The 19934-nt window shown below is 55.5% G+C and overlaps 1 protein-coding gene across 2 annotated transcripts; it reads left to right on the forward strand.

Annotated features, from left to right (window-relative positions):
* Window positions 1-104: 104 nt before the first annotated feature.
* Window positions 105-19663, forward strand: REEP6 (receptor accessory protein 6). Of its 2 annotated transcripts, XM_075902709.2 has the most exons (6): window positions 105-333; window positions 11164-11257; window positions 12529-12667; window positions 13469-13637; window positions 14394-14459; window positions 17935-19663. In XM_075902709.2, the coding sequence occupies exons 1-6, from the start codon at window positions 219-221 to the stop codon at window positions 17982-17984; spliced, it is 633 nt and encodes a 210-aa protein (XP_075758824.1). In that variant the 5' UTR covers window positions 105-218; the 3' UTR covers window positions 17985-19663. The 2 variants fall into 2 exon arrangements, with proteins under 2 accessions (XP_075758824.1, XP_075758825.1); XM_075902710.2 differs by lacking the exon at window positions 14394-14459 and having other exon boundaries at window positions 113-333.
* The last annotated feature ends 271 nt before the right edge of the window (window positions 19664-19934 follow it).

Below are 19934 nucleotides of genomic sequence, written 5' to 3' on the forward strand. Positions count from 1 at the left end.
TCTGATCTCCCCCCCCCCCCTGGCCTGCCCCTGCCCCTGCCCCCGCTGCCCCTCCCCTGCTCTGGCCACGCCTGCCCTCACCTGTCCCCTGTGACGTGCCCGCCCGGCTCCCACCTGGCCGCGCCCCGCTCCCGCATTGGCCCGGCGCGGGGGGCGGACCGGCCGCTAAGCCGAGAGCGAGCAGCAGCAGCCGGCGGCTGGAGCCGGAGCGTGCAGCCATGGGCTCCCTGCGGCAGCGCTTCCAGACCTTCCTGCACCAGCCCGGCCTGCTCGCCGACCTGCTGGGCTGGCTGGAAACCCAGACCGGCGTCCAGCGCTACTACCTAGCCACAGGTGGGAGCCCTGGGGCGGCCCCAAGGACACCCCCTTCCTGCAGAGCCGGGCTGCTTCCTTCCCCGGGGAGGGCACTTTATCCGGCAGCCCCCCCCTTTTCCCTGAGTCCCCTAGTCCCGGGGGGCTCCCCTCTTTCCGAGGGGACTCAGCACAGCTACCCCCCTTGCTCACAACACCCCCTTCCCTTTCTCCAAGGGCCCCCCTTCCCCTGGGATTCCCTTCCTAATGCACCCTTCCTAGACCCCTCCCCCTCCCTCATTTCAACCCCCTCTCCCCTGGGATTCCCTTCCTAATGCACCCCTCCTTGACCCCCCATTTCAACCCCCTTCTGCTGGGATTCCCTTCCTAATGTTCCCCTCCTTCTGCTGGGATTCCCTTCCTAATGCACCCCTCCTTGACCCCCCCATTTCAACCCCCTTCTGCTGGGATTCCCTTCCTAATGCACCCCTCCTTGACCCCCCCATTTCAACCCCCTTCCCTCTGGGATTCCCTTCCTAATGTTCCCCTCCTTGACCCCTCCCCCCTGCCTCATTTCAACCCCCTTCCCTCTGGGATTCCCTTCCTAATGCACCCCTCCTTGACCCCCCCCCCATTTCAACCCCCTTCCCGCTGGGATTCCCTTCCTAATGCACCCCTCCCTTGCAGCCCCTTCCCCCAAACCCTGGGGAGCAGTGCTTTGAGCTGACCTTTCCCAGCAGGTGCCTCCAGATCTGTCCCATAAAAGACCTCGGCTTGGCTGAGTTTGTTTCAGGGGAAGCCCTGGATGGTGGAACCCTCAAAAAGGAAAAGTCTCTTGCCTTGGGCTGAACGCCCCCTCCCCCCCACTTCTCCTGGTCTCTGCCCAGGTGTGGCCTGTTCTGCCACACCTTACTGCTTCTGGGTGTGGGGATATGTGCCCTGGAGGATGGTGACCCCTTTTCAGACAAGTATTTAAGGGGATCATGGACGTTGTCAGTGTGTGTCCTGCTTAGAGTTCAACCCAAACTTTGTTAGGGAATGGGGGGAGGTTGTCTCTCACTTCTGCCTCCTGTGGGGTTTCTTGCTCCTTCCTCTGAAGCAACTAGTCCTGGATCGATGGTCCTTGGGTCTGATCCAGGCCAGCAGCGCTTACAGACCCTGTGTGCACCTGGTAACAGCACAACATTGCTAATGTAGCCATCTGTTTGGGCTGAGCTGCCTCGGTGCTTCCACCTAAACGTTTTGTGCTTTGCTCTGTCGGATGCTAGCAACTCGGTAGAAAGTTCAGGATTTGCCCCAGGTCTCTCCGGGATCGACCAGTATCTCTGCCTGGTGGAATGGAAGTGCAGAGCGATCTAGTAGTGAATAATATGCCCACTGGCAGGAAACCTGTGGCAGAACCAGGACCAGAAACTGGCACCCTGACTCCCGTTCCCCTCTTCTGTCAGGCCGTTTTTAAACATTTACTGCAGCTGATCAGGGTGGATTGATTTAAATAGAGGCGATTTAAATAATTTGATTTTAATCACAGTTTAAATCACACCCCCCCCCCAAAAAAAAAATAATCGCCAGTTACCGTCAAAGCTAAGCTAGACTGTGCTTAGAGGGCACTTAATTTTGGAAGAGGCCCCACTGAACAAACTTTCATTTCTTGTTTTCTCAAAAAAACAAGAACAATATAGAATGGGGTTCCCTTTAAAAAACGGAGTTATGCTGAAGTAAAATAAAGAATAGATTTATGACATCACCATTATGGACTGTGGCCATGAGGTTGCAAAAGAAGGGATATTATACAGTAGAATACAGTATTATATATACCATACAATAGTATATTATGTAATATAAAACAAAAAATGACACTCCGTGTCAATAGGCAACTCTAAATTTCTCTTACTGCAGCTTTCTGTGCTGTATACTTGGGTGATAGATTCTAAACCTAGTTAACTAATTCAACAAGCCATAAGGATTAGCTAAGCTAAACTTTTTTTTTTCTAGCAACACTCAACACAGCAAACAGCTTGGGAATTTACTAGTCAAATCGCTTTAAAAGGGGGAGAGAGATTCTTGAAGAACAATTGGATTGGTCCTGCTTTGGGCAGGGGGCTGGACTCGACCACCTGAGGTCTCTTCCAGCCCTAGGATTCTATGAACGATGCATTGCAAAGTGAATTATTTAAGTTACTAACCAGTTGATCCACTCAGTCAGATCCACATCGCTTTCTTCCCAGCAAGCAGTTTTCTTTGTTTCATTCTTGCAAGTAGGCCCTGCATTATCATCCTGCATGGACTGCTTATCCGTCACGTTTTCCTTTTTTACCCAGGGAATGAATTTCTTCAAACTATTCCCAGAGAGAATCTCTCTTGTGCCCAGAAGCCAGGACGGTTTTTCTATGGCACCAGTGTGGGGGGTATAGAAAGCTGTGCGTGAGTGTGTGTGTGCTCTGAATAACATCTTCTCTTTCTTTTCAGTTCACTGTTCTCTTCTAGGCTGCCTCCGTCCTTTGCTATATATTGCGATTCTGTCTTTATAAGAGACTCTCTTAACTAACTCCTCTGCTGTGCGTGGCCACAAAAAACAGGCCCATTCGGGATGCGTCTGACTTTGCACATGTCGCTTTGTCGTCTGCTGAGAAACCGAAATGGAAAGCCCAGAACTTTCAAGAAGCAGGAGCTGGTGGTTAGGCTGGACAGGCTAGGTCCATTCATTCATTTTTAAGAGACTTTTTAAGCATCCGGGTAGCATTTCTGTGATGGGATTTAATTATAACTGTTTTTAAATGGGAAATGGAGTATTTTACTGATCTCTTTTTTTATCTGAATTTTTTTTTTAAATCGTTGATTTTTATCAACCCTGATGCTCATGCTAGGAATCCAAATTCCCAGCTCGCAGGCACTCCAAATGTCAGGTCACAAGAACTAATGTGACATGGCTGGGGGTGCTCTAATCACTAGACAGCACTCTCCTCTCAGTCACAGTCCTTTCTGGCCTTGAAATCAGACACTCATCCTGGAGGAACAAAAGTCAGAACTATATAGCATTTTAAAGACTAACAAGATGGTTTATTAGGTGATGAGCTTTCGTGGGCCAGACCCACTTCTGGCCCATGAAAGCTCATCATCTAATAAACTATCTTGTTAAAGTGCTACATAGTTCTGTCTTTTGTTTCAGCTACGCCAGACTAACACGGCTGCATTTCTATCACTATTCAACCTGGAGGGGCATTGTGGGTAGAGGAGAAGGAGCTAGGATTCAGGACTGCTGGTTTCTACCCTGGTTCAGAGAGAGGCATGGGACTAATGGTTAGAGACTATGGGATGTTTGGTGCTGAGAGTCGAGACTTGTACATTTTATTCCCCAGATCTGGCCTGGAGATGATCTTGGTCAAGTCCTTCCTCTTTCTTAAAAATCATCCTCTGTGTTCCCCACGGTCTCCCGGTGGCTGACGTCCAACCCAGCCTTTGCTTGGTCAACTCTAGGAAGTTCTTACTTATTCTGTAGCAAGTGCAGCAGCAATTTTGAAGCAACTGTACCTTGTAGGATGGGAGTCTGGGATTGTTCCTTTATAACTCTAAGCATCCTCTGCTGACGTTTAGTCCAAGTTTGATAGGAAATTTTATATTTTCTTATCCTTTGATGGTGTATTCACCCTGGCTTGTTTCTCCTCTGACCAACCCACAGGACTGCAGTCTGTGTGGCTGGACCCTGGGCTTAACCCATGAAACAACTTGGAAGATTTGGACTTAGGCTGTAAGCTCTCCTGGACTGAGTTATTTTATATGGGCGTCCCGCCTGGGTCAACGAGGCTCTGTTCCTGATTGCAGCCTTTGGGTGTTGCTGTGATGGTGCATCACAGTGGGCTCTGCGTGCTGGAATACACTTTCCTCGTCTCACCTTTTTTCCCCGGGACTTCCCTGGCTTTAAATGCCGAAAGTCACAAGGCTGGAAACTGCATGAAGATGTCATTTTTTGAGTAGCAGTGTGTGCAACCACTTAACCCTCTGGCATCCTTGCTGCTGACGATGCAAGGGGGGGTCTGTGCAGAGAGCCCTACGCGGATACAAAATCGGTATCCGCATCTTCAAAAACAGAACCGCGGAGATCCACCTCTCGGGATGCAGCCAGCCGCGGATTTGCAGGGCTGTGTCTGCGGCGCTCAGATATTTTTCTTGCAATGCACTTGCGTTCTTAGAGGGACATGTGACTTGCTATCAAACGGACAAAAGCTAGCGGCAAGTCCTATTGCAAGATAGCTACTCTGTATAGCCTAATGATTAACTCTCATGAAAGGAAAATCTGTCTGTCAGAGCTCTCTTCTTTCCCTCCCCTCTGCTCCCCCAACTTTCCTGCAAACTTTTGAGTCCAGCTGCATTTTCCTCTGTAATTAAAATAAATCTGTCTGTGGGATAGTCCTCTGAGGAAGTGGGTTTTGCCCATGAAAGCTCATATTTGTTAGCCTCTAAGGCTACGTATACATTGCACAGTTATTCCGAAATAGCTTATTTCGAAATAGCATGTCTACGCTGCAGGGAAACCTCTAAATGAGTCCGAGGCAGGCTTCCCTAATGTAGACATGCTCTTTCAATTTAGAGCCCAGGAGGAATAATTTAGAATGGCCCTGAGGGAGGGGCTATTTCAAAATAGCAGAAGTGGTGCGTCTAGACACGCCTTATTTCGAAATAGGCATTCTTCTTCATGGAATGAGGTTTACAGAAGTGAGAATACGCCGTCCGTTATTTTGAAATAATTTTGAAATAACAGAATTGTTGCGTAGACGCTCGCAGAGTTATTTTGGAATAACGGCCGTTCTTCCGGAACCGCTTTGCTGTGTAGACTCACCCGAAGTGGTTTTAAAACACATCTGCCCAGTTACTGTGCTACAGAGAGGTGCTGGCATGGAGTCCTTGGGACGGTGTGCCTGTCGGAGTCTGCCTGCAAGTCAGCCCTGTGATGGGTTAAATTGGGCCACGGACAGTTTGAGGACAAAGGAATATTAGGGGGCTGTGCCCTCCACCCGCTACGCTTGCCTACCCGCCCCCTCCAGCCGCTTTTGCTTTGCTGAGAGCGCCTGTTGATACTGGTGACGGGATGACACCGGTCCATCGCCCGGTGGGAACATTCCGTTGCTTGGCGGGAAAAACTTTTCTATATCCAGAGAGAGATTTTTAAAAAGCAGCTCCCTTGTCAGTGACGTGAAGCAGGAGGCTGCTGCCTGCTTCTGTTACTGGAGTAGTGTGGGGCTGATCTATGGCCTGGGGCTTGCATCCGGCTCGGGACTCCTTCCCTCCCCACCCTAGCTACCCCTGTGGCCTCCCCCATGGGGCTGGAACACCAGCACCCTCCCTCCTGCCCAGACCCCCCCCATCCCCACTCTGCTCCTGCACCCTCCCTCCTGCCCAGACCCCTCCCATCCCCACTCTGCTCCTGCACCCTCCTTCCCACCAGAGCACTCCCCCACCCCCAGGCTGCTCTGCGTTGCCTAGTTTTAAATTGCAACACCTGCCCAGGCAGTGGGGTGATGCACTTGATCGCTTTGCTTCCCCATCAAGCACCAGGAGCAGGGCGCGTTCCTCCCTGAACTTTGCTTCTCAACCTTTGTGCCGGGCCCAGATAACGCCGAACGGCGAGGCCGATGCTGGCCTGGCTCCAAACGTTCATCCTTTGGGAACACACAGAGAAGACGCGCCTGGAATTAACGGTGGGAGGGTTCCATCCTTCCGAGACTCCAAAGGTTTAGTCCCGGTTTCTGTGGAGTGCTCCAGGCCAGCAGGAAGGGCGTGGGCGCCTTGGGCCCGGCATTAGGAAGACTCCAAACTAAGCAAGAGCAGAGAGAAGAAACACCGCTCCCTGCCCCCGGGTGACTGGGCGAGGGTCCAGGCTGTGGGTCGCACCCCTCCAAGGAACCAGATCCCGGAGGAGAGTGGCCAAAGGACGATGGCTTCCCATCGTAATTCCCCTTCCTCCTTCCTGGCTAACAGCTGTGGTCTTTCCCCCACCCCACCCACACCTGCCTCTGCCCTGCTGGCTTTCTCCTGTGGCTTCCTTTAGTTCTTGGTTCAAACTGGCTCGGATCTGTTGTGTGGCTGTTGCCAGAGCAGCTGCCACCCTCCTCTGCGTGGAGAAGGCTTTTCCTTCCAAACCAGCGCAGGTCATCTGCCGCATCCAGAGGGGACTCGTGGTAGCACGCGGGAGGTGTGCGGCCTGCCTGGGCCCCCATCAAAATTGGAATTGCTAAATAGGTTGCTCCCTCGTGCCCTTCCCCACCCCCCGTTCTTCTGGGGGCCCTCACTGCACCCCCTCCCCTGCAGGCACCAGGCACCTGTGATGGCATCGCCAGTCATCTGAGCTGCTTGTCTGCTGTAGCCCCAGAAGGATCTGCCGGAGGAGCGACAGGCCAGGGGTCTCAGAATTGCGCTCTCCCTAAAGCAGGGGTGGGGAACCTACTGTCTGGGGGTTGGATCCGGCCCCTGACTTGCCTGGATCTGGCCTCTGAGGCTCGGGTCTTCTCCCCCTACCCTCAACATCGGGGAGTTGGCACTGGCCTCTCCCGTGGGGCTAGAGCGTGAGAACCTGCCACCCAGACCCCCCACCCGGCTCCTGCACCCTTCCTCCCATCCATCCTCCCACTGCTTCTGCACCCTTCCTCCCATCCATCCTCCCACTGCTTCTGCACCCTCCCTCCCATCCAGACCCCCCCATCCCCCCACTGCTCCTGCACCCACCCTCCCACTGCTTCTGCACCCTCCCTCCCATCCAGACCCCCCCATCCTCCCACTGCTCCTGCACCCCCCATCCATCCCCCCATCCCCCCACTGCTCCTGCCCCCTCTCATCCATCCCCCCACTGCTCCTGCACCCTCCCTCCCATCCATCCCCCCACTGCTCCTGCACCCACCCTCCCACTGCTTCTGCACCCTCCCTCCCATCCAGACCCCCCCATCCTCCCACTGCTCCTGCACCCCCCATCCATCCCCCCATCCCCCCACTGCTCCTGCCCCCTCTCATCCATCCCCCCACTGCTCCTGCACCCTCCCTCCCATCCAGACCCCCCCATCCTCCCACTGCTCCTGCACCCCCCATCCATCCCCCCATCCCCCCACTGCTCCTGCCCCCTCTCATCCATCCCCCCCATCCTCCCACTGCTCCTGCACCCCCCCACCCATCCTCCCATCCCCCCCACTGCTCCTGCACCCACCCTCCCACTGCTTCTGCACCCTCCCTCCCATCCAGACCCCCCCATCCTCCCACTGCTCCTGCACCCCCCCATCCATCCCCCCATCCCCCCACTGCTCCTGCCCCCTCTCATCCATCCCCCCATCCCCCCACTGCTCCTGCACCCTCCCTCCCATCCAGACCCCCCCATCCTCCCACTGCTCCTGCACCCACCCTCCCATCCATCCCCCCCATCCCCCCCACTGCTCCTGCACCCACCCTCCCCATCCCCAGGCCTGCTGCTTGACACCCCCCTCCCACACTGAACCCCTCATTTTTGGCCCCACCCCAGAGCCTCGGGGGCCCACAAAAATCCTTAGACTCTGGGGTGGGAGGGGAACGTCTGTCTCCTCCCTCGGGGCTGCGTCCGTGAGGTGGCTTTGTTTTTTGCTTCTCCCTTTTGTGCAGCCCCCGACTGATTTTTTTCCCTGGGGGTCAGTGGCTCTTGACCCCAAAATGGTTCCCACCCCTGATCTATGGCATCCTGTTTCCCCGTCCTGCTCAGATGTGCTGCTGGTGTTAAAAGCAGCACAGACTCCATCCAGCATCCGCTTGGAGGCCCTCAAGAGACCTCTGCCCGTTACAAGACCGGGCGAGCTTTTGGCTCCATTAGCAATGCTGGCAGCCGCTCTGCTTTGTTTCCCTTTCCCGGGGAGCCTGCTGACGTCCTCTGGCAAACTTCTTACCACTTAGTAGCAATTTTAGTTCTTCCTCCGTGCCAGGGAATGCAGCATGTTCCAGAACGGCCTATTCTCCTGCAGGGAGAACCAGCCCTGGTGCAGAATTGTGGGGCTGACCGGTGGTTCCCCACTGGCAAATAGTTCCCCAAAGTTAAGGAACCAATAGAAATGGGGAGGGGCAGGAGAGTAGAGGAAGGGGGGTGGCCCTATAGGACCCCCCCCACACCTTTAAGTGGCAGGTGTTACTGTGTCTGGGGGGCAGCTGGCGTGGGGGGGAAGGCGGCTGCTGCCGAAGTGCAGGGAGTTGGTTTTAGTCTAGTTCTCATCCATTTAAAAAGGAAAAAAACAGCACAGCCCACACTGACTGGCTAAGTTAGCAGGCAGCTGGTCTGGGTGTACCTAAAAGGGTGCACCTTGCTTCTCCCCCTCTCCGGGCGGCGGTGGGGTGATGTGTGTGAAAAAGGCCAATCTTGTCTTAATGCCGGTGTGGCTCTGCTGGAGGAGGGTGCAGAAGATCAAGAAGTCTGGGGCAGACCCTCGCTCCTAGAGGGGCTGGTTCTGTGGTCTCGAGAGACCTCCCGCTCTGGCACGGATCTCAAAGCACCTGGACTGCTAATGCCTCATGGCAGCGCTCTGGGGCCAGATGGCATCAATGCCTCCTGCTTTTTGGGGGAAACTGAGGCACATAGCAACTGGCCTGAGGTCACATGCCGAGTTGGCCTACCGTCGTCTTGCTGGCAGGGGAGCTCACTGTTGAAACATGGAGGGTATTTGCGCATTGGAGCTGGGGTGTAACTTCCAGGCGAGGGCTGTGAACGGGTCGCCGGTTACATGGCAAGCATCCCCCTTAACGGTTAACCGATTAAACGGGGTTTGACGTCCCTCTTCCAGAAGTTCCCCCAACTTCTAAAAATAGCAGCGTAGCCATGGCAGCAGGATGGGTCCCGTGTGGGGGGGCTACAACATCCTGCTCCTTGCGTTGCCACGGCGACCGTGCTATATTTGGGGCCCTTGCTCTGAACAGGTTCCTCTGCCCGGCTGGCAATGCTTTTCCTGGAGCAGTGCAGCCGTAGCCTAAACGCCGCTCCCATGTCTGAGGGAATCCCTGCATGGTGGTGTTCCTTGCCGTTACCTGCCCTTAGCGTGAGGACGGGAGTCGGTTTCCCATCGCCGCTAGCAATACAGGCATGGTCCGTGCCTCCACCCGCCTCCTCTCTCCTGCACCTTCAGGCTACGTGGATCCATCTTTGCAAAGAGAAGTCTCGGAGGGGTCGCCGTGTGATTCTGTAGCTGCGAAGGAACAACGAGGAGTCCTGTAGCACCTTAGAGACCAACAGATTTATTGGGGCATCCGCTTTCGTGGGCAAAACCCACTTACGCATCTACTAAAATCGTACCACACGGGCTGGAGTCGAAACGTCACAGGCCACCATTACATAAGAACGGCTGCACGGGGTCAGACCAAAGGTCTAGCTAGCCCAGTGTCCTGTCTGCCGACCAATGCCAGGTGCCCCAGAGGGAGGGAACAGAACAGTCCTCAGATGATCCCTCTCCTGTCACCCGTTTCCAGACAAACAGAGGCTAGGGACGCCATCCCTGCCCAGCCTGGCTAACAGCCATTGGTGGACCTAACCTCTATGAATCTCTCAAGCTCTTTTTTGAACCCTGTTCAAGTCCTAATCTTCACCACATCCTCTGGCGAGGAGTTCCACAGATTGACTGTGCACCACATGAAGAAAAACTTCCTTTGGTTTTAAACCTGCGACCTGATAACTTCATTTGGTGACCCCCTAGTTCTTATATTGTGGGAACAAGTGAATAACTTTTCCTTGTTCACGTTTTCCACATCAGTCATGACTTAATAGACTTCTGTCCTATCCTCTCGCCCCCCCCCCCCCTTAGTCTCCTCTTTTCTAAGCTGAAAAGTCCCAGTCTTTTTCATCTCTCTTCCTATGGGACCCGTTCCAAACCCCTCACTTTGTTGCCCTTCTCTGAACCTTTTCTAATGCCAAGAGATATTATGATTGTGTCATAAGAGCCAGATTGCCCCCCCCCCCCCGCCCTCTCCAATTCCTCTTGTGCAGCACAGCTGGGCCTGGCTCTGCTCTTCTATGGATGAAGCAAACCCATTGACCGGTTGGTTATTTCCTAGGTGAGAGATACCAGGGTGTCCCCATCGCAGCCCCAGATGAATCAGTTTTTGGGCCGCTCTTCTGCCGTGTGTTCTAGGGATGTCCAATCCTGTTTAATCAGTTAACAGTTCAATGTAATGCTTAAATGGGGCAGGAGGAGGCTGGCCAGGTTGGAGAGGCCCCCCCATCATGGGTGGAGGCTGCTCTTGCGGGGCTAAAGGGCCCCTCCCCCCCCACTGCAGCATGTAACCAGACAAGTAAGTTTTTGTTTCTTGCCAGTCTGAGGGGGATGTTAATCAGCCCCTCGAATCTTCAGATGTTAATTTCCAGTCTGGGTACAAAACTCCTTCAATATTGCCCTTGCCTCCACTGTGCTGGGGTTCTGCTCAGTGGGGTGCTGTTGGCTGAGACCCCATCCGCCTGCCCTAGGGAATTGCTAAGCCTAGAATTCGCCCAGGGATCCCTGTAAAACTACCTGTCCCCTTTGCCCTCTGACACGGGCTGCCGGGCGCTGTCTGGGTCACACGTGGGAAACGCTCCTTAGGAAATGCCTGCGAGTGAGCGACCCTGCCTGATTTCAGCCCTGGGAGGCAGGATGAAAACGATTACGGGGGCACGTCCCGGCTGGCCTGGTGCAAACGAGCTATTAAAAGAAATAGGGAAGATGGGAGTTAACCCAACCTAGCAGCAAGCCTCACAGGCAGCCTAGCTGTGTGGCCACCAATCTGGCTGCCAGCCAGAGATCTGACCCCGCTGCACTGCACACCCACAACTTAGTTTTGGACACAGCTGGCTCTGGCCCTGATCTCACCCCTGGGGAATGTCTCTCTCTCTCCCTGTTTCCTGGCCAGGTACCATCACGTTCCTGGGGCTGTACCTCATGTTCGGATATGGCGCCTCGCTGCTCTGCAACCTCATTGGCTTTGTCTACCCAGCCTACATCTCGTAAGTGCTCCCCGTCTCCGCTCTGCCTAGCCTCGCTGCAGGCCCCAGGCCGTACCAGGGGGCAGGTGCTAGTTTTCCCATTGAGAGCTTCTCTCCGGGGCGAGGGGGCTGGCAGAAAGCAAAATGTTTGGCTCAGCTCCAAAACTGATGGGCTGAGTGGCCAAAATGTGATGAAAGGCCTAGAAACCATGAGCTAGGAGGGAAGGCTGAAAGAATTGGGCTCGTCTGGTTTAGAAAAGAGAAGACTGAGAGGGAACAGGAGAGTGGCTGTCAAGTATCTAAAGGGTGTCACAAGGAGGAGGGAGACAAATTGTTCTCCTTGGCCTCTGAGGACAGGACAAGAAGCAAGGGGCTTAAACTGCAGCAAGGGAGGTTTAGGTTGGACATTAGGAAAAAAAACTGTCAGGGTGGTGAAACACTGGAATAAATTGCCCAGGGAGATTGTGGAATCTCCATCTCTGGAGAGATTCAAGAACAGGTTAGACAGACGTCTGTCAGGGATAGCGATCGAGATGTAGCCGTGTTAGTCTGGTCTAGCTGAAACAAACGACAGGCCTATGCAGCACTTGAAAGACTCACAAGATGGTTTATTAGGTGATGAGCTTTAGGTGACCTAATAAACCATCTTGTGAGTCTTTCAAGTGCTGCATAGTCCTGTCTATCAGGGACGGTCTAGATCCGTGTTTCTTAAACTCTGTTCCGTGAACACCTTGCAGGTGTGCTGCAGCCTCTGACGACAATTTTTTTTGAAGAAAATGTTCATAGGTGTTCCGCATTAAAAAAAAATATTTTTTGGTGTTTCGTGGTCTCAAAAAGTTTAAGCAACACGGGTCTAGAGAGTGCTTGGTCCTGTCGTGAGGGCAGGGGACTGGACTTGGGGACCTTGAGAGATCCTCTCTTTTAATAGGAACTAGTGTTAATGCTGCTGTTGGGGCCGGTGTGTGTTGGTGTCCCCTATGAAATGCTAAAACGATCAGTATTTCCTACGTGACAGGCAGATACCAAATACTATCGTCCAAGGGGAACATCCCGCAATGATATTGGAGTCCCAAGTTTAGTCTCCATTCCACCTGTTGTTTTACCAAGAGAGTAAAATAACCACTCTGGTTTTTTGGGGGGGCGGAGGGAGCTCCCTTAAAGTGGTGTGTGTTCAGGTGAATGCCCAGCAAAGCCTCTAGTAGGCACCCCAAACTAACCTCCCCCCCCCCAACTCGGACGTGCTCGTCTTTAACAGTGTAGAAGGTAGAACTGATCCGTGCCTTTGTCCGTAGCATCAAAGCCATTGAAAGCTCCAACAAGGATGACGACACTACTTGGCTCACGTACTGGGTGGTCTATGGAGTCTTCAGCGTGGCCGAGTTTTTCTCCGACACCTTCCTCTACTGGTTCCCATTTTACTACGCTGGAAAGGTAATGCAGTGGGCAGCCCCCCCGGATCGGTTACTGCCCTGTTTCTCCCTCCCGGATCTGGCTTGAGATGGGGAGAAAGCCCTGGGTGAATGTGGAGTCAGTCCGCTCCATAGCACTACAGGCATGGGCCAAACCGCTCTCTGGGGTAACTCCAAGTCAGTCCCAGGGATGACTCCAGCCTTGTGTTTCTACCCATTGGGGTGTCAAGAACATAGCTGATGTGTCTAGGCAGTGGGTCCAGCTCAGAGCTCACTGCAGTTGGCAGGGACTCCCACTAAGTTGAATGAGGTTTTAGACATCCATGGAAGTCCACCAGTGTTCCCTGTAAGCTGAGCGCTTGGGCGGCCGCCCGGGAGAGATTCAGATGCCACCCAGCTGATTAGCAGAGTGCCCACCACCAGCAGTGTGTGTTTCGATGGGCGGTGCACCTCCACACCTGCCTCGGTGCACAGAACAAAATTCATTCCGCACACAGATGGAAGACGTTACAGTGGTTCCCAAACTTTTCGGCATCCTGCCCCTTTTTAATTTTTGCTGTTCAGAGCTGAGCCCCACTGGGGTAAAACTCGCTGGCTCTTTGTGGACCTCATTCTTCACCTACGTGGGCCTGAGCCCAGCTAAACTGACCCTCGTGGGACCAGACCCCGAACTAAAAGGCACTTTCCCCTCCTTGCCAGGCGCCTCCCTGGCGTCCCCCCATGGCCAATTCCGTCCTTGAAAGCTGAGCCTGGTTTGGGAGGCTTTGTCTCCCCCCTCCCCCTCTGGCCTCTGCTGGGTGTGAAGCCTCTTCTCTCCTTCCAGTGCTTGTTCCTGGTCTGGTGCATGGCGCCTGTCCCCTGGAACGGCTCCCAGGTCTTGTACCGCAACGTCATCCGGCCCTGCTTCCTGAAGCACCACCGGACGGTGGACAGCGTGCTCAGTGACCTGAGCGGCAAGGCGCTCGACACCGCTTCGACCGTCACCAGAGAAGGTACCGCGGCCTCGCCCCGCTCGGTTACCCCGTTGCTAGGGCGGGAGGACTTAAGCCACCGTTTGTGCTCCTTGTAGGCCGGGGCTGGACAGGGCTCTCGCTGGCTGGGGTGTAAGTTCGAACAGTCTTTATCATAGGCATTGCTTCCTATGTGTCCAGGCCTCCGTCCCAATCTCCCGGGCACTGGGAGCTGGGCCCCAGCCTGGGAGACTCTCGGAGCTGGGAGTGTTTTCAGGGGGCTGTTTGCCCCTGCGAGAGCAGCCTGGGTGGCCCCGTGAATCAGAGCCCCGTTCAAGCCGAGACCGTCTGGTCGGTGCCGCTGCAAGAACGCGCCCTCTCTTCTTCACACCGCGCATAGTCGATCTGTGGAACTCCTTGCCTGAGGAGGTTGTGAAGGCTAGGACTATAACAGGGTTTAAAAGAGAACTAGATACGTTCATGGAGGTTAAGTCCATAAATGGCTCTTAGCCAGGATGGGTAGGAATGGTGTCCCTAGTCTCTGCTTGTCAGAGGATGGAGATGGATGGCAGGAGAGAGATGGCTTGATCAGTACCTGTTCAGTTCACTCCCTCTGAGGCTCCTGGCATTGGCCACTGTGGGCAGACAGGACACTGGGCTGGATGGACCCTTGGTCTGACCCAGTTTGGCCGTTCTCTAACGCCGCGGCTCGGCGGAGCCTGGTCCCCTCTCCACAGCGATACGCGTCGGCTCCTCATCTCTTGCCTCTTCTCCTTTTTCTTGTGCCTCTCCGCCCAGTCCTTCATGCCCTGGCCGACAGCAGAGCCCGCCTGGTGTCCGAGGGGGCCCCAGCTCCGCTCGTCTGTATGTACTAATTCCTGTGTCCTTCACCCCTGGGGCAAAGACCTGTTTAGCGTGACTCCCCCTGCCCTCCGCAGGTTGGTACGGGCTGGGTTTTAAAGGCAGCCAGTTCACATCTTGGTGCTGCCTCCGTTCAACCACCATGGCTGTTACGAACCCTAAACCCCTCCCTGGGGTAGGGTGAGCTCCAAAGAGCAGCAAGCTTGTGACCTTCGATGACAGCCCTGGGCATGATGGGTAATTGAGGCAGATTTGCATGACATTGGAGAGACCGGACCCCGCCCAGAAGTCCGTGAGGGGGCTGTGCTATTTGGCTTGAAAACCTCTGGGGTTTCTTGATGAAGCTGGTGATGCTGGAGAGAAGTCTCCTCCCGGGGAGTCACGCTAAACTCCTTCTCCTTCTTCCTTCCCTTGTGGGGAACAGTCTGTCTGTCTGCTAGATTTCAGCACCTCCAGTAGCACACCCGCAGCAGCCTAAAATGGTGCCGTCGTCTGTCTTCCCTTCGTTGTTCCTGGGGGGTTTCTGTCCGTTCGGACACGCCGTGGTGGTGGAGGGTTTTGGGGATGGGTCGGTGGCTCCATTCCCTGGTAGCACATACTCCAGACCTGAAGGCATTTCTGCTGTTAGCACCAGTTAAACCTCCCGAATCTGGGACTCTCTGGTCCAGCAACATCCGTGGTCCGGTTGATTCACAGATGTTGCTGGACCAGGATGTTGCTGGACCAAAGAGCCTGGAGGCCGGGAGCGGGAGTCAGGTGAGTCCGCAGCCCCCTCATTCTCTCCTGGTGGGACCAGCAGGAGCTGGGCTGGGGGGCTCCCTGGAGGCATTTGGGCCGGCCTGGGAAATCCCGGGAATCCCCCCAGTGGGAGCGTTGACCGGGCAGGGAGCCGCAGGGAGAGGACCCAGCAGCCAGGCAGCCAGCATAGGAGCATTGACCTCCCCTGGTGCAGCAAACTCCCTCGTCTGGGCTGGCTCAGGTCCCGAGGGGGCCAGCCCAGGGAGCACCGACCGCTAAGACCCAGCCCAGTGTCTTGGTGGGCGGGGCAGTGCCACGGAGGAGCCCCACGTTTGCCGGGGGGGGGGGGGGGCGCAGGGAGAACAAGAGACTTGTCGGAGATGAATGTGAATGGCAACAGCCTGGGGAAGGGATGCAGCGGGATGGAGCTGCGCTGACCTGGTGTCCCCCGTCCCCCCCCAGGTGGATGGGTTGCTCCTTGGGACATCGAGGGCTCTGGCTGGCTTTGGGGAACGAGGCCCCCCAGCAGCATGCGGTGACGGTGCTGGTGTCCCAGATAGGTGCTGCATGGTGGGGTGACCCTGGAGGGGAGGAAAAGCGGATGCTCCGCAGGTTCCTCTCTGACCTGGGATCCAACGCACTGAACGTGGGAAAGGAAAATCCACCTGTGAGGCCAGTTTGTCCGGCTCGGCCGTCCAAGGGGGAGCTTTCTGCTGAGGCCAGCAGCCCTACCCCTCGGCCCTTGAGCTGAGCCCGGCTGTCAGCCTGTGGAATTACAGGGCTGGGAGTTCCCGGCTGCCCAGCGGCCACACTAAACCCCTCAATCGCATTAGCCACAATTGGATTACGGGACGCGCACTGTTCCACGACGCAAATAGCTCTGCTGGCGCCGCTCCTGGGGGCTTTCGCTTCCCGGGCGTGTTTCACCTTCCAGCTGGAGGGGGCAGTTTCTAGATGGGAAGCTGCTCAGGCTCTTGAAGAGGCCACGGGGGAAATTCTCATAGGGCACGTCTACATTGCAATCAGGGCCGCATTATGATTTTCATGGGCCCTAGGGCCCCTTCCTCCATAAAAAAATATTAAACATTATTTTTGATAACTTCATTTTTTTTCTGTTTTAGGCAAAATGTAACAGATTTTCGTGGGCCCTAAAAGTTTCATTTTTTTTCTGATGTGAGAAAAAAATTAAAACATTTTCTTCGACCCTAAAAGTTTTTTTTCTTCTGATTTTAAAAGAAAACACTTTTAGGGGCCCATGAAAATATCAAGGACCCTAGGCACTGTGCCTACTGGGCCTAATGGATAAGTCGACCCTGATTGCAATTAAACCAATGTGACTCTGGTTTGGGCTGGGGCTTTAGGACCTCCCCCCCCCCCGTTTGCAGGCTACCACAGCCTGGGCCCCAGCCCAGCTACCTACACCCCATTTACACAGCCCTAGAGGCTAAGCCCCAGGAGGCTGAGTCAGCTGACACGGGCCGGGTGCCAGGGTAGACACGCCCCCGTGCTCCTGTTTCTGAAATCCAGATCCCAGTCCTCTAGAAGCTGGAGTGTAGGTGACGGGAAAGTCAGATTAGCCGAGGCTCTGAAGCGGGTTGGCTCTACTCTGTTGCACCGAGTGCTTAGAGCTGCCCCCCTTTCTACCTGGCGGGGGCTGAATGGCAGTTTCCGAGAGGTGCCCAGTTACCACGGAGTGTGGCAGGTGTGACTGATGGAGGGTTAACTGAAAGCAGGGAGCATGGAGGGTAAAAAGCCTCCGGTGACACAGGGCTCCAGCTGGCACTTTAGGTTGTAGGGCAGGGTGAAAGGCGGCCTCTCCTGTTTCCCTTGGGGAGGGGCATGGCTCCAACCCAGCGCCTGTTGGCAAAGGGGGCAGGGTGCAACTTTTGTTCACCGCTCAGGTTTCCGACCCTCCTGAACAGGAGAACCTCTGGTCAGTTTCTAACTCGATCAGCCACACCCCTGGCGTTACTCCATCTGGCAGCCGCAGACACCGGAACCAACACCGTCCAGTGCTGTGTTGAACGCAGACTAAAAAAGGGAAAAGTCGCATTTTCCTTCTGCATCGTACCGCTGCAGTCCCAGAACCGCTCCCAGCCCCTGCTCCCCTGGGCCGTGGCCTGAAAGGGGAGACTCGGGCGTACCTGTCTCGAACCCCCTGGAAAGCTGACGCTGTGGTTTGTGGTGCGCTAGCCGGCTTAGGAGGGCTTTAGCTGCTCCTGAAGTGGATTAGGAGGGAGCTGAGCCAAGTAATTCACAAGCTTGCACACAAGGGTACCTCTGTGCTGGGACGAGGGGTTTGTCTGCCTCCTGTTAGGGCCGAGCCTTTGCCAACACCCCTCCTAACTAGAGGCAGGCCCATGTCTTGGCTTCACTGGAAAAGCAGAGCGTGTATGGGGGTCTAACACCCAGGGGACCGAGTGTAGGGTAAAATGGGTCTAGTGGTAAGAGCAGTGCTCAGCTAGCTGGCTTTTATGGCGGGTGCTGAGAAGTAATGTTGGGTCATGAGAGCGCAAGCGGAGGCAGCACTCCCTGGATGCGTTTATGGCTGGCTCTGCCACCGATGTGCTCGCTGACCTTGGGCAAGCCACTTCTCTGTGGCGTGGTCTGTAAAATGGAGACAGTACTTCCCTTATTCGGGAGGGGGGGGGGCAGAGGTTAGTGGGGGACCTCTAAGGGAAAGAATGATCCCAAGGACAGGTGCCCGATGTGCTAATTGTCTTTATTTTCCTCTTTGTAGCCTCCAAAGCAGCAGTGCAGCTGGGTCAAGAATCTGACAAGACCAAGTGAGGACGGAGCTCCCAGCGGCCGGCTGTTCTGATCCCCTCCCCGCCCCAACTGCAACTTCCTAGACCAAAAGCTTGAAGTGACACCCCGCTCCTCCCGGCGATAAAGCGGCAAGCCCCCTCCCATTCGCCAGCCCTTAGCGCCAACAAGCCCCTGCCGCCCAGGGCTCTGTAAGAAGCACAGACCTCCCCAAACCAAGCTCTGCAAGGGGGCAGTCCGTGCCTAGGCTCCGTGGGAACCGCTGACTTCCAATAGACAGTGTTTGGTAGTTCCTGTTTCTCAGGGCGCCTTTCTTCTGGGGGCGGGGCTTGCGGTGTCGTTTCCCCGGCGTGTTCTAGAACACGGGGTCGAAGTCGGGGTGAGGCGGGGGAGGGGTACAATCCGCTGCTGAGGGCCCTCGGGAATTCGCTGGGCTGGAGCTCGGGTTGTCTGAGCCTTGTGATCAGGGAGTCCTGTGCAAGCAGCCCCTCTGGAATATCGCCCCCCCCCCCCACCTGGGACCTGCCCCTCTAGCCTTATGGGGGCCTGCGGGCCGGGGGGGAATTGGGATGCAGTGTGACTCCGTGGGGCTGGGGGAATGACTGCACCCCAATTAACACTGGCTAAGAAGCCCCCCTCCCTCCTCCTAACACAAGAGCCTCCGCAATAAGCCACAGCCCAGAAGGGAGGCGGACGTGGGTTTCGTAGCCACGGGGTCTATGCGCTGAGTCCCAGGGGTCTTTCCATGGCTCCGGCTTGGTCCGGGTTCGCTGTGGCCGGCCCGGGCCCGGCTCTCCAGTTCCCCTGGCCCAGTCTTGTGCTGCTTCTCTCGGGTCAGCGGCCCTGCTTCCTCCTTTCGCCCCGGGGCCGGCCTGCTAGGCAAAGGAGCCGGCCGTGCGAGGGCGGGGCGTGAGCTCTGAGAGAAGGCAGGTCACGCCTGGGTTCAGCGCTCTTGAAGTGCTGACTCGTGATCGTCCCCGTTGCACTTCCCTGCTAGCAGTTTCATACCTGACCAAGCTGCCCTGGCAGTTCAGAGATCCTTCTCTAACTCCCCTTCGTCACTCCCTGCCCCAGCTGCCTGGCGGCCTCTGCTCCAGTCCCCACCTGGAGGGAGCCTCCAGGCCAGGAAGGGATGTGTTGGGTCTTGCACAGGTGCCAGGAATGTGGTTGGAGACAGGAGCACCAAGCCGTGATCAGCAACAGGGTCTGGGAATCACCCGTGTCCCGACAGTCTGCTTAGGTGCTGGCTGCGCCGTGCCCTTCCAGAAGTGGACAAGGGAGGGTCTCCAGCAGGGTGTTGGCTGCTTTCCTGGCCTGTTTGCTTCCCAGGGGGGTGACCCTGAGCTTTCACTACTGCGAGATCATCCTGGGGTCCGTGTATGAAGAAACCTGATCGTCTGTCTCCTCCACTCTCCCTCTGCCCTTCAGGCGTGGAACCTGCGGCCTGCCTGCGTTGGGCTCGCGGTTCTCCATCGCGCCCGCCTCCTTCGAAAATAACAGGCATTGATCTGATTTGCATAATCCCAGCCGCAACAAGCTGTGCATTTTGTAGAGCGCACTCGGCCTCTGTTCGGCGTCAGGGGTGACTCCATGCCCTGCCTGCTTTTTTTATTAGCAAGGAACGGTGGTTCATTCCCGGATTTATTTGTTTCTTTGTCTCCGTTGGTTGTGTCTGAGACAGAATAAAGGGGACTCTGACCGACTCTGTTCTGTGCATGGGTTTTAGTTGCATTGCTTGTTCTCTTAGTGCTTGGTGATAGTCCTGGTGAAACACAGACCTGCTGAGTGCAAGGGAAGTTCCCCCTACAGCAGCTTAGAGGAGGGGCTAACGAATCCCAGAACACTAGAACTGGAAGGGACCTCGAGAGGTCATCGAGTCCAGTCCCCTGCCCTCATGGCAGGACCAAGCACCATCTAGACCGTCCCTGACTGGTGTGTCTCCAACCTGCTCTTAAATCTCTCCAGAGATGGAGA

Source organism: Pelodiscus sinensis, chromosome 32, assembly GCF_052426305.1.
Source record: "Pelodiscus sinensis isolate ZL-2025 chromosome 32, ASM5242630v1, whole genome shotgun sequence".
Taxonomy (NCBI): Eukaryota; Metazoa; Chordata; order Testudines; family Trionychidae; genus Pelodiscus; species Pelodiscus sinensis.

Excerpts from the sequence above, each read along its gene's own strand:
- REEP6 (XM_075902709.2), top strand. The coding sequence starts at position 219 with ATGGGCTCCCTGCGGCAGCGCTTCCAGACCTTCCTGCACCAGCCCGGC. Across the intron at positions 11,258-12,528 it reads GTCTACCCAGCCTACATCTC|CATCAAAGCCATTGAAAGCT; the intron begins GTAAGTGCTCCC and ends CTTTGTCCGTAG. Across the intron at positions 12,668-13,468 it reads CATTTTACTACGCTGGAAAG|TGCTTGTTCCTGGTCTGGTG; the intron begins GTAATGCAGTGG and ends CTCTCCTTCCAG.